The 12170-nt window shown below is 42.4% G+C and overlaps 1 protein-coding gene across 1 annotated transcript in view; it reads left to right on the forward strand.

Moving 5' to 3' along the window:
- The window catches only part of PAK5 (p21 (RAC1) activated kinase 5), a 96583-nt gene extending 92098 nt beyond the window's left edge, over window positions 1-4485 (forward strand). The window contains exons 7-8 of the mRNA XM_019941496.2: window positions 2098-2232; window positions 4330-4485. Of these exons, the coding sequence (XP_019797055.1) occupies window positions 2098-2232; window positions 4330-4485 (291 nt within the window). The remainder of the gene's footprint in view (window positions 1-2097; window positions 2233-4329) is intronic.
- Window positions 4486-12170: the final 7685 nt, after the last annotated feature.

Consider the following 12170-nt stretch of genomic DNA (forward strand, 5'->3'; position numbering starts at 1 on the left):
TATTGCAACATATTTTAAAATATGGCAAAATGTTTGTTTCCTCTGAAAAGGAAATAATCACTCATAATCTATCTTTTAATTGGTTTTTGTTTTTTTAATCAAAAAAATGTTTGATCTTTTTTTATTGAATGAAAGATTCTTTAAATTCTACAGTGCTTTATAATTTTTTAAAGTTTCACACACATGGGCTTCCCTGGTGGAGCAGTGGTTGAGAATCCGCCTGCCGATGCAGGGGACACGGGTTCGTGCCCCAGTCTGGGAAGATCCCACGTGCCGCGGAGCGGCTGGGCCTGTGAGCCATCGCCGCTGAGCCTGCGTGTCCAGAGCCTGTGCTCCACAACGGGAGAGGCCACAAGAGTGAGAGGCCCGCGTACCGCAAAAAAAAAAAAAAAAAAAAAAAAAAAATTCACACACATGATTTCATATAATTCTATAATAAACTTCGCTTTTTTAAAAAATTCTCTATCCCTGTACTGCCCTTCCTCCTTTCCCTCTCTCCACTGGTAACCGCTAGTTTGTTCTCTGTCTCCATGAGTCTGCTTCCTTTTTGCTTTATTCACTAGTTTGTTGTAGTTTTTAGATTCCACAGATAAGTGATATCATACAGTATTTGTCTTTCTCTGTCTGATTTGTTTCCCTTAGCATAATGCCCTCCAAGTCCATCCATGTTGCTGCAAATGGCAAAATTTCATTCTTTTTTACGGCTGAGTAGTATTCCATTGTATATATACCACATCTTCTTTATCCATTCATCTGTTGATGGACACTTAGATTGCTTCCATACCTGCTCATAATCTATTAAGGGACAAGGTTTGGATACATAAAACGAGGGGCCAGAAGTGGAGGAGGACCTTCTAGGGGGATGATAGTGTGAGTAGAAGCTCTGAGACACACACACACTACACACACATACACACAGAGGCAAGGAGCTCGTTTCGCCTGGGCACACAGTGTTTCCACACATCATGGTGCAGACGGTGATCCTAAGAGAGGAGAAGCCTGCAGGTGGTGGCACAGACCAGTGAGCAAAGGAGAGTGGCAGAAGTTCAGGCGGACTCTGCTCTCCTTCCCCAGTTTACTTGCCCTTGGATGAATAACTCTGGTCCCAAGAGCATCAATTCTCAGTGAAGGTCACTGTGCGGGTGAGAGCAGGAGTATGAATAACTGATAAGAGGTGTAATGAGGCTGGGAGGGGGAGGCGACAGTGCCTGGGAATTTATAGCACGGCTGTGGCTCCTCCTTATCCTGACTTCCCATTCTTTACCCAGAAAGGATTGCTGCTGTCTCTCCCTTTCTTTCCCTCCATTCCCTGAACATGGTTTTATAGATCATGGTTTTGTGCACACTGCTTCAAAGTGATAAAACACAAAGGAATGGGTTTCCCTGGTGGCGCAGTGGTTGAGAGTCCGCCTGCTGATGCAGGGGACACGGGTTCGTGCCCCGGTCCAGGAGGATCCCACATGCCGCGGAGCGGCTGGGCCCGTGAGCCATGGCCTCTGAGCCTGCGCGTCCGGAGCCTGTGCTCCGGAGCGGGAGAGGCCACAGCAGTGAGAGGCCCGCGTACTGCTAAAAAAATAAAAATTAAAAAGAAAACAAAGAAAAATAATACGGCGGCAAAACACTATTTTTAAAAATCAAATTAATAGAAGAATCAGTATATATTGTGCTGTGCAATGTAGCTCTTTGGAGTTTGTTATGAATATGCCAAAAACTTTTCTTATTTTCTTATGGTTTAAATGCAACTTTCCTCTCTGTTCATAACATAAAACTTTGGATGGTTTTCACATCTGCCCTGTAGACCATGAACCACCCAAGTTAAAAGGATTAGAAGAAAGTTCTAAACTTCAGTGTTAAGACATTCACGTGTATCTAATTGTCAGAATCTTCATTGAAGTTGTATTTTAAAAGCAGACAAAGACCATTAGCAAACACTTGGTCACTCAACAATTCAGCCTATATATATGAATTGTATATTTTGAGAGGTTACAAATCCCATGTTAATTTATGAATGAGTATGAATCTATTGGGGTCCCTGACACATCCAACCTTTCAAAAGGTTCTCTTTGCCTGAGATAATCAGTGTGCTGTGCCTAACAGGTGGACATCTGGTCTCTCGGGATCATGGTGATAGAGATGATTGACGGCGAGCCCCCCTACTTCAATGAGCCTCCCCTCCAGGCCATGCGGCGGATCCGGGACAGTTTACCTCCAAGAGTGAAGGACCTGCACAAGGTGAGAAGCAGCAACCGTTGCTGAAGTTCAACATCATTCTTCGATTTTTCCGTCTCTCTGTAGTTTTAAAGACTGGCATATCGCATCCAGGAGTAGATCCTGGTTTATGGGCATGGACTTTGGAATTCGAGTTGCTTGCATTCAGAGCTCTGCTATTCTTGTTCACTCGCTTGGGCAAGTGAGTCAGCCACTCCATCTCTGAAGCTCATCTGTAAAATGGGGTACAGCTGCTCCTCTTTCATGGGGTTGGCTCTACTCTGCACTCCCTCCTTGAGAATCTATTGCATGCTGGGGACTGTTCTAATGGCCGGGATATAGCAGCTCAAAACCCCACATTTCCTGACTCTCATAGAGGTTGCATTCTAGTTGGGGAAGCAGTTAATAACCACACACAGATGGATGAATAAAATAATTTCAGAGAGTGGTACCTGCTGTGAAGCGAATAGAACACTGTGATGTGATGGAAGGGGTCGGAGAGGGGGCTGGAAGCTAGTTCTGGCTGAGGGGTGAAAGAGGCCCTTTCAGGGGACTGGAGCCTGATTGGAAAGAAGGAGTAAGTTATGCAAAAAGATCTGGGAGAAAAATGTCCCAGGCAGAGGGAGGAGCAGTGTGAAGACCCTCAGCCAGAGCAAAGTGGGCATGGGGAAAGGGTGAGGCATGTCAGAGGGTAGGCAGGGGCTAGATTGTGCAGGGCAAAGAGCAACATGTTTAAGGGACCAAGTAGGGCCTTTCCTGTTTTCCCAAGATTGTCAAGTAGGGCCAAGCTCAGAACATATGATACTAAGTCAAAGAACTGCCACTGTGGGGGCCACCAGTGGGGGCAGAGCTTGCTGAGAGGTGCTGTCTCCACAGATCAACTCTATAAATGCTGACCCCTCCCATCCGCCTCCTGACAATAAGAGAGGGAGTGAGGCTGCCTTAGGTGAGGGGATAGTTTGTAATGGTTGCTTCTCCTCTTCCCTCACCCCTAAACCTTATGGAAGAGCCCCAATAGAATCACTCATAGAGGTTGTGTGGATCTGCCAAAAAGATGGGAGACTGCTTGAATTGAACAGGAGATTGAAATTTGCACTGCATTGGACTGGGTTTAAATAATAAACAGTGGCTAAAATAGTATGGTATCAAATAATCCCACACCCAGTACGAAGGAGTGTGATGTTCTTCAAAGTCACAGACAAGAGCAGCTTTCATCCTAATGGTTAAACACTGGAAACCTTCCAAGGTTGTTTCCCAAAGGGATAAGTGATATGTGGGATGATTCAGCAGTGAATACTACACAGCAATGCAAAGGATACAGCTTTTGCCACCCACATCACGGATACATCTCACAGACACGATGTCGAGTGAAAGCAGCTAGAGAGAGAAGGGTTGACAGCCAATGACTCCATTTCTATAAAGGACAAAATCAGGTAAAAATTTATCTTATCAGAAGTCAGGATAGTGGTGACCCTTTGCAGGGAGACAGATATTTATTGGAAGGGGGCTGGAGGGAGAGATGTTCCATATTTTGATAGGGGTGGGGAATATATAGGTGTAAATATGTGTTTAAAAAAAACTACTGTAGAATATAAACTTTTTATATGCTCGAATGTACGTAAGCTATACCTCAAAAAGTAAATTACACGAAATTAAAGGAAAAATGCTGTCTGTGTCAGATATCCTTAACAGAAGTTTGTTTCTCTTCAAGAAAGGGATTCCACAAAGCCTAGATGGTTTCAGTGGTTACACAGAAAACTCATTCCATGTTTACACCACTGTTCATCAAACATGTGTGGCCAGCACCTATACACAGTAGGCACTTCATAATAGCTGCTACTGTCGCTATTATACCACTATTATTTTATTTAGTAAATATTCTTTGTCATACCATCATTTACTCCTATTATTTCAGACTTGAAGAAGGTAAGGAAAACAGAATATGTTAAGAAAGGCAATTCCTGCTTTTGCTTCCATAACCTCTTTCTCCTCAACCTGACATTCTGGAATTTGAAGTTGTTGATAGAATGACTTTCCTGGGAATTCTCTGGGAACCCATTTTAGGGGAAGTGGGTTGGGTGTCTGTGTTAGTCCTCAAGATGATATCTTGCGTTTTCACAGGTTTCTTCAGTGCTTCGGGGATTCCTAGACCTGATGTTGGTGAGGGAACCCTCTCAAAGAGCCACAGCCCAGGAACTCCTCGGACATCCATTCTTGAAATTGGCAGGTCCGCCATCTTGCATTGTTCCCCTCATGAGACAATACAGGCATCACTGAGCAGAGGATTCATAGAGGTGACAAAGCTAGATGAGAACATGAGAATAATTCAGGAGAACACAAGGAAACCAGAGAACATGTAACAGACCTGTATATTCCAGACCAGCTGATTGATGAGACAGTGTGTTGACCGGCAGGGTTTGGCAGACCAGGGCATCTTCTTGTGTCTTAAACAGGCATCTCTCCACTAACAGCTGGTGTGGTCATTTGGAACACGGCTTTAATAAGTCATTATTATATTTTTCAGCCTTTCATCCAGCAAATCAGAATGACTCAGTACAAACTCCGTTATGATATATCCTAGCCACATGCAGGGTAACGCACAGGATTTTCTATATTGAAAGAATACTTTTCTGGCAAAAAATAGAAAGGATAACAAAAAGCACTTTTTCTTAATGGTAGCAGTGTAATGTATTTTGCAATGAATTTGTAATTTTTCTGTACAATAGTTTTGATAATTTATAGTACTTTGATGTCACGTAGCCATTGTATCGGTTGAAGTAATACCTGTTTACTAGCAAGAGTTTGAACAAAGTCTTTCCTACTTTTTTATCCCTTTCAGAAAACCAACAATTCTTTAGGAACTTTGAATACTGAATGACTCTCAATCACCGTCAGCTTTAGTAGAATATCTTTCTTATCTTAACAAGTGTCTTATGTAATGGAAGAAGACTTAAGAGTGATGGTGATGGGGGTGCACATTCCATTTATCCAGCCCAAAATAATACAGTACAATAAAATGTGAGCCACAGTATACCACCAAAAGTACTCCTTGGGAGAAAGCTAAATATTCTGAAAAATCACATTTTCCTTCAAGCCTGTTAGTAGCAAACCATCTTTTGCACAGCAGGATGTTTCCCCTAGTACCCTCTCTTAAAGGGGTATGATGTCCCCTTGGGGCCAAATTTCCCCTCCAAGGAACAATTTTAGTGCTAGGATCATTTGATGTACTTGTAGGAGGCTGTGAGCTCCACGTCCTACCCCTCCGCCATCTTGATCCAACAACCCAGTGCTAGGATCATTTGGACTCCATTCCCCAAACTGAATGTTTCAAGAAGGCTGTGAGAATTCCAGTCTCACAAAGGGAAAAAAGAGAGAAGTGGGCAAGATGTTTGGTTTTGTTTGTTACTGTTTTTAAAACTCTGTGTGCTAGCACACCAAACTCTTGTCTGTAATTTACCTTCGTCGCTATTGTTTCTGTATCATACTGGAAGTCTGGATTCTAGAGAATGAATTAGGGAGCGGGGATTTTCCCGGGTGTGACTCGAATTCAGTTGTGACCATGTTCTGTGTTTCCGACATAGGAGAGTTGTGCTGCTGACTAGATCTTCTTGAATGTTGATAAACACGAATGACTACTACAGTACATTTTGTGTTGCTTGTTGGATGAATTTGCATGTTAACTGTAGGCCAATATAGATTTGCCTTTAAGACTCTGGAAAAGCTACATAGTCATCATTAGTTTCTATTACTTCTGCATCCAATGAAAGCCATTTTTTACCAAACTGGAAAACCAGAGGCTTTTCTTAATTTCACATACTGTAACAAATATGAATTTAAAATTGTGAAAATGCTCTGGTTGCTCTAAGCCTAATTAAGAATGTTTGTAATTAATAGGTTGCTAATTATTTATTAAAGTTAAAAAGGAAAAAAAAGACATAAAATGACCTTCTACTGGTTAGATTTTCAGTTTTTCCCTAAACTGGAAATGCCTCTTTATAAATAGGATCTATAATTTTGTTTCATAAAACACAACAAATCAATGTTTTATGTAAAATATTAATATAAGTATGTACGAATTAAAATAATCTAAATCCAGAAAATGGAAGTCCTAAAAGTTCATGGAACAGACTGTATTCATTTAACCAGGACTATGTAGAAATAGAAAGGAAAGAAAAAAATCTTATCTTAACCAGAGAAAATATTAAAAACCATTGCAGAAAATAGTGGATTTTGGATTCCAAACATTTTCGACAGTGTAATAGAAATTTTTCTGTAATTTTCTTATCACTGCCTCTTTTTTAAAGTCTTCATTGAATTTACCAAAAGTTACTGTAGCTTAAAAGGTTGTGTGAGCACTAACTATTGGCAGAAACTGCACTTGCAAATAAAAATAAATGTTTGCCTTTTTCCCATCGTGTTATTGGAAACTCTGGTAATTTCCTGAATTTGCTTCTTAAATAACAAGAATGGTGTCTTTATGATCTTGAGGAATGCAAATAAGTTGCTATAAAGTTATATGTAATATCATGTTGACACGAAGCAAAGATAAATATTCCCATCCCCACAGGTTATAAGCAGTGTAACACTATGATGTAGATACCACTATTGAAAAAAAAATTAAATTCTGGAAGGCCAAATTCAAGGAAAGCCAGATTCATGGCTGAAGGTTCCTACTCTGCTGTTCCAAAGATGGTGAATTGATCTGATTGCTTTTACCCACGAAAGATATAAAAAAGGAGATGTTCTGGATTAGAGAAGCTCTCTGGTAGACTGGAAGAAAGTGTTGGGCCCCCTCCTCCTGTTTGGGTGACAAGGAAGACATTAACATTTATCCCATGAAGTTGAGAGTGATACTGGTAAATAAAGAGTTCATTTCTCACCTGGAAATTTCAGAAAGTGAAAACCCTCAGGAAATAACCTGAGATAGCAGGATGAGACCTCCTAATAGTAGTATATTGTGTACCAGGGAAGAGAAAGATGAAGGCAACCTTCCCCAGGCAGGTCCCTGAAGCCACTGGAAGGCACAGAAGAATACACCAATTTCTTCTGCTTATGATGGTGCATAGAGAGAGAGCAGGGAACACGGCAACAACTTAACTAAGTAATGAGGTGATACCCAACTTGAAGAGTACATTGGAGGTATGCACCATGGGGGGAAACAAAGGGAAATATGGCTGCTTTTCTACAGTGGACAGGGTCGGGGAGGAGCTGAACCTTACTCTAAAAACCACATATATCATCTACACCATGACCACTCTAAAAGCAGAGGCTGTAGTCTTCAGGTGGACACAAATGAAACTCAGGCATCTCCTCTTCCTCAACAGAATATCCAAGGCAGCTGACTGCAGCCAGCTGGGTTACTGGAATCTCCCTTCCCCACAGCTCCCCATAGGTTTGAGCCATGAGTTAGTCTGAAACTCCATGATTTGAAGGAGGGACTCAGAAGAAAGAAAGGGAGGATAAGAAAGCACACCTTGTCCCCTGCCACTGCCTATCCACTCTACTTCTTTCTCTCTGATACAAGTTTAGCTCAAGCAAAGGGGAGGGGAGTTATTTTGATTTTGAATGAGATTGATTTTTTTTAATGGATTAGACAGATGGAATCAGTCTGAGTTATGGTTGTGTCCCCATTACCCACTGAGACGAACACACTCAGTAGCAATTACTAGAAAAATAAAATCATTCCATGAAGTTATCAACTCAATGAGTTCAGACTCGTTGGGCAAACCGATCGAGTGAATGTCCCCGTGTCATCAAAGAAACGGTAATGAGATTCGAGGCAGAGAAACGACTGATTTGGTCTGAAGCAGCTACAAAATGTACAGGCAGGAGCAGTTTTGTGAAAGTCACATGATATAGTACAAATCCAAACTGTGCAGCAAACCCATCAATGTAAGTCTTGAAATGTGTGTATTTTGAGTTAAGTGAATAGATGACCTTAGTGTGGGTTCTGCCAAAAGGAGAACCTAAGACAGACACACAAGTCCTTCCTGGAAGATGATCCCAGGAAGCTCATTCAACATGGCAGAGTAGATACATGAGACCAAGAGGGACAGAAATTTGAAAAAAAGGTGTGTATTAATGAATGGGTCACCACTATGGGTGCCTGGGGCTCAGTCCCACTGCAGACCTTCTGGGAGAGATGCTCCAGAATTGTCCTTCTAGCAGTGAACTGGCTGGGGTATTTATCCACCATCTCCTATCCCTGGTTTGTTGAGAGTTGCTCCATCTAGGGCATCATCCCGCAGAACGTCCATCTTGCCCTGTAGGTGGGCAAAGTTTGTTCCCTCCAACTAAGAGGGAGGGAGACATGGGGAGCTGTGGGCAGGTACAGAAACTGTCAGCAAACGAGCTCCAGGAAAGACCGAGGGAACATGGGTGGGACCCCAGCAATGTCTCCTACATAAATAGATCTGATGAAGGATAAAAAGGGGACTTGACAAAGTCTGAGGGTTCCTGATTTCTGATTCAAAATATACTGTTTTAAAAGCAAAGGGATTCCTTATCCTGAAAGGTTTGCCCACATAGCAACTGCTTTGATAATTATGCCTCATCATCACTGGCAGCATTTTGAAAAAACATTAAAGCTAGAAAGGACTTCAAGGTCACATATGGTACACCTTAACTGAGCCTAACCAAGTCCCCAACAACTTGTTCAATAACAGCACATGAATCATGATACCTGAATACACCACACACACACACACACACACACACACACACACAGAGAGAGAGAGAGAGAGAGAGAGAGAGAGAGAGAGAGAGAGAGAAAGTTCTGTTTCATGAGGGCAGGGATTCTTACCTATTTCATTCACTGATGTGTCCCCAGCACGAGACCAGGGTCTATAAAACACAAGATCGGTGCTAACAAATACTTATCTCGTTTGTCACATAAGCCTTTGTGACCTTCCCCAGAAGACAACCTGACAGGTTCCGTCAGTTTAAATGACAACTGAAGTAGCCATCGGCCCTGGAGTTCTTAGCCTAATTTTGCACCCTGGACCCTCTTGGCTGTCTGACGCCTATGGAGTCCTCAGAAAAATGTTTTAAAATGCATAAAGTAAAATACATAGGCTTACAAAGGAAACCAATTAAAGCATAGTTATCAAAATATATATTTTAATGTTATGGTTATAATGCATTAAATAACAAGATCTGTGATGGGTCTAATAACTGCCGTAATTTCCAATAAGGAATATAAATGATTTTTGGAGGTATCTGCAACAAGTATAATGTGGTCATTTCTGCCGATGACCTATACCTAGGTCCTGCTTATACTACAGTGGTTTGGTGCCTATGTTCATAATTGAAGGAGATGCTACCTTTCATTTGAGGTTAGTAAACCTGAAGGTGTAGTTTTTTCTCATCCAAATTCATGGACTCCAACTGTCTCCCCGACACCCCCAAACTGACAACCTCCTGAGCAGTTCACTGGGCTGGGGATGGAGAGAATCCTTGCATAGAAACATACTCTGAATTCAAAATAAACTGACACAGAAAACTGGATGCCAGATAGAAAAAAAAAAAAACCTGCATTAGTCTTTTGGGGTCTTTCATGTACATGTATGGCAGGTAAAATTTGAACACACATTTTAATAAGGATGCTAGAAAAATATCACTAGTAATACCTCTTATGGAGCATTTCCAGTGTGCCAGGTGCTGTGCTAGGGACTTAAATGTACTGTCATGCATCCTCAAATAACTTTGCAAGGAGAGGACAGTGAACTCCATTTTCAGATGAGAAAATGAGCACAGAGAAGCCCAGTAATTTGGCTAATGTTGCAGGTAGGCTGATAGCAAAGGCTTTTTTAACCAGAAGTTGTCATACTACTAAATCAGAATTATCTGGAGAGAGCAAGTAGTCAGAATACCAATTCTAGGGTCTCACCATAGAGATTCTCAATCACTGGGTTGATGCCCTAGAACTGACATTTTTCAACGACCCCCCTGAGATGATTCTGATACAGGCTGCTTGCAAACTGCACTTTGAGACACACATTGAAAGTTGTGTCTGTCTGGTTCAGGTTGCTTGGGTGTTTGTTCCAGGGAGGTGTTTGTGCCCAGTGCTGGTTTGGACTACCCTCCCCTGTAAACAACCCCAGTGCACGCACTGCCTGCTACCTCCACCAGATGCTGCAGGTCATTCCTTCCATCTTCCTCCCACTTCTCCATTCTCATATCTCTGTTGTCTCCCCCATCCATGTGGCTTTGACAAGTCTTTGTTAATGGAAACAGAATTGTTGAGAAAAGAGTGGTTATAGTTTAGAGGGCTTTCTTGGGGTGGAGAACAGTCTTCCCTGTTCTCTGAGGCAGCTTCACTGGGAGCTATTTGCTGAAAATGGGGGAACCCTGCAAAGAACCACTCTCAGAATTGAAATCAAACTCCTCCTTCCCCGAAAGAAACATGCACATGGTTCATCCAGCCTGGCTTTTCCAGGCCAGCAGAGCAGCAACCAGACACAACATTCTTTTGTGCCCAGAGGCGTTTGTGTTTAAAACTCCAGTAAAAAAGAAAAATGACAGTTAAAGGGGTAATTGAGCATCTGTGGATTATCTGTTTGTTTTCTTTCCCGTCTCTGAGCTCAGGAAACAATGCAATTAGACGAGCCACCCCACAGCTTGTTCCTGCTGCAGGAGCCTCTGAAATGCAGGACAATGGCAATGAACATGAGTCATCCCTCTGGACACCTTGCTTTGTCCACCCATAGACCACTGGCCCTGCCCTCACCAGGAGGCCCTCTTTTATTCTGCTTAGTTGATGATGAAGATTAAAAAGGGCTAAGAAAAATAAGGCGAGGTTCATAGAAATTAGGCTGAACTTGAGACCTAATTTTAGGACTGCTAAATAAAGATGCCGTGATTAATAGTAACAATAACAGACATAGTAATAAGGCGTTTTATATGTACTGCCTATCACAGGTGGAAAAAAAATCACTCTTAATTTTGAGAATTAAGAAATTTGGATTCTAGAAAGATTTAATTAGCTTAGACACAGGGACGTAGCCATATGGCAACACTTTGTAAAGCGCTAGGGCACTTTGTTCTGTTTAGAATGACGTGTGTGTGTGTGTGTGTGTGTGTGTGTGTGTGTGTGTGTGTGTACACGCATGTATGCGTGTGTGTTTTCTTATCTGTTCTCCCCCTATAGACTCCCAGTTGTCGTTTACTACTGTACACCCAGCACTGAGCCTGCACGCAGTAGGTGCTCAAAAACTGTTGAATGAATGAATGACAATTCCAAAAATAGTAATGAGCCCTGTCTTGTGAAAGCAAAATTTTTAAAAAATACAAATTTACTTTTGTAAAAGTAGATTAAATTAAGTAAAGATGGAGTTTTCAGAAGTACGACTCAGAAAGCCTAAAAATGTTTTCTAAAGTGGATACACCTAAGTGTCTGTTTCTCCCCAGATCCTTGGATGGTTCCAGATAAGTAGGAAGTTTCCTAAAAATACATGAGATGCTAAAAGGGAAAGGGCTTGTCATGTTTGGGTCGTGGGGGTGAGATGATCACAGATGACGAAGGGTGGAGGACACGTGGGTGGGGTGGGGGTTGTTTGCCTCCGCTGGCACCAAAGGTGTCTCTTGGGCTTCCCTGGTGGTGCAGTGGTTGAGGGTCCGCCTGCCGATGCAAGGGCCACGGGTTCGTGCCCCGGTCTGGGAAGATCCCACATGCCGCGGAGCGGCTGGGCCCGTGAGCCATGGCTGCTGAGCCTGTGCGTCCGGAGCCTGTGACCCGCAACGGGAGAGGCCACAGCAGTGAGAGGCCTGCGTACCGCTAAAAAAACAAACAAACAAAAAAACGTCTCTTTTTTCTTGTGCAACAGGCAACTTTCATGAGGAATCAGGGCTTGTTCCTCCCTGACCAGGCAGGCACTGAGAAGAAGTCATGCAGGGAAAGACTGAGGTTGCTGGAGCAGCAAACAAATGGATAATAGGAGAACAACTGGCTGATAGTTATCAAG

The sequence above is a fragment of the Tursiops truncatus genome, chromosome 15, assembly GCF_011762595.2.
Source record: "Tursiops truncatus isolate mTurTru1 chromosome 15, mTurTru1.mat.Y, whole genome shotgun sequence".
In the NCBI taxonomy this organism is placed as follows: Eukaryota; Metazoa; Chordata; class Mammalia; order Artiodactyla; family Delphinidae; genus Tursiops; species Tursiops truncatus.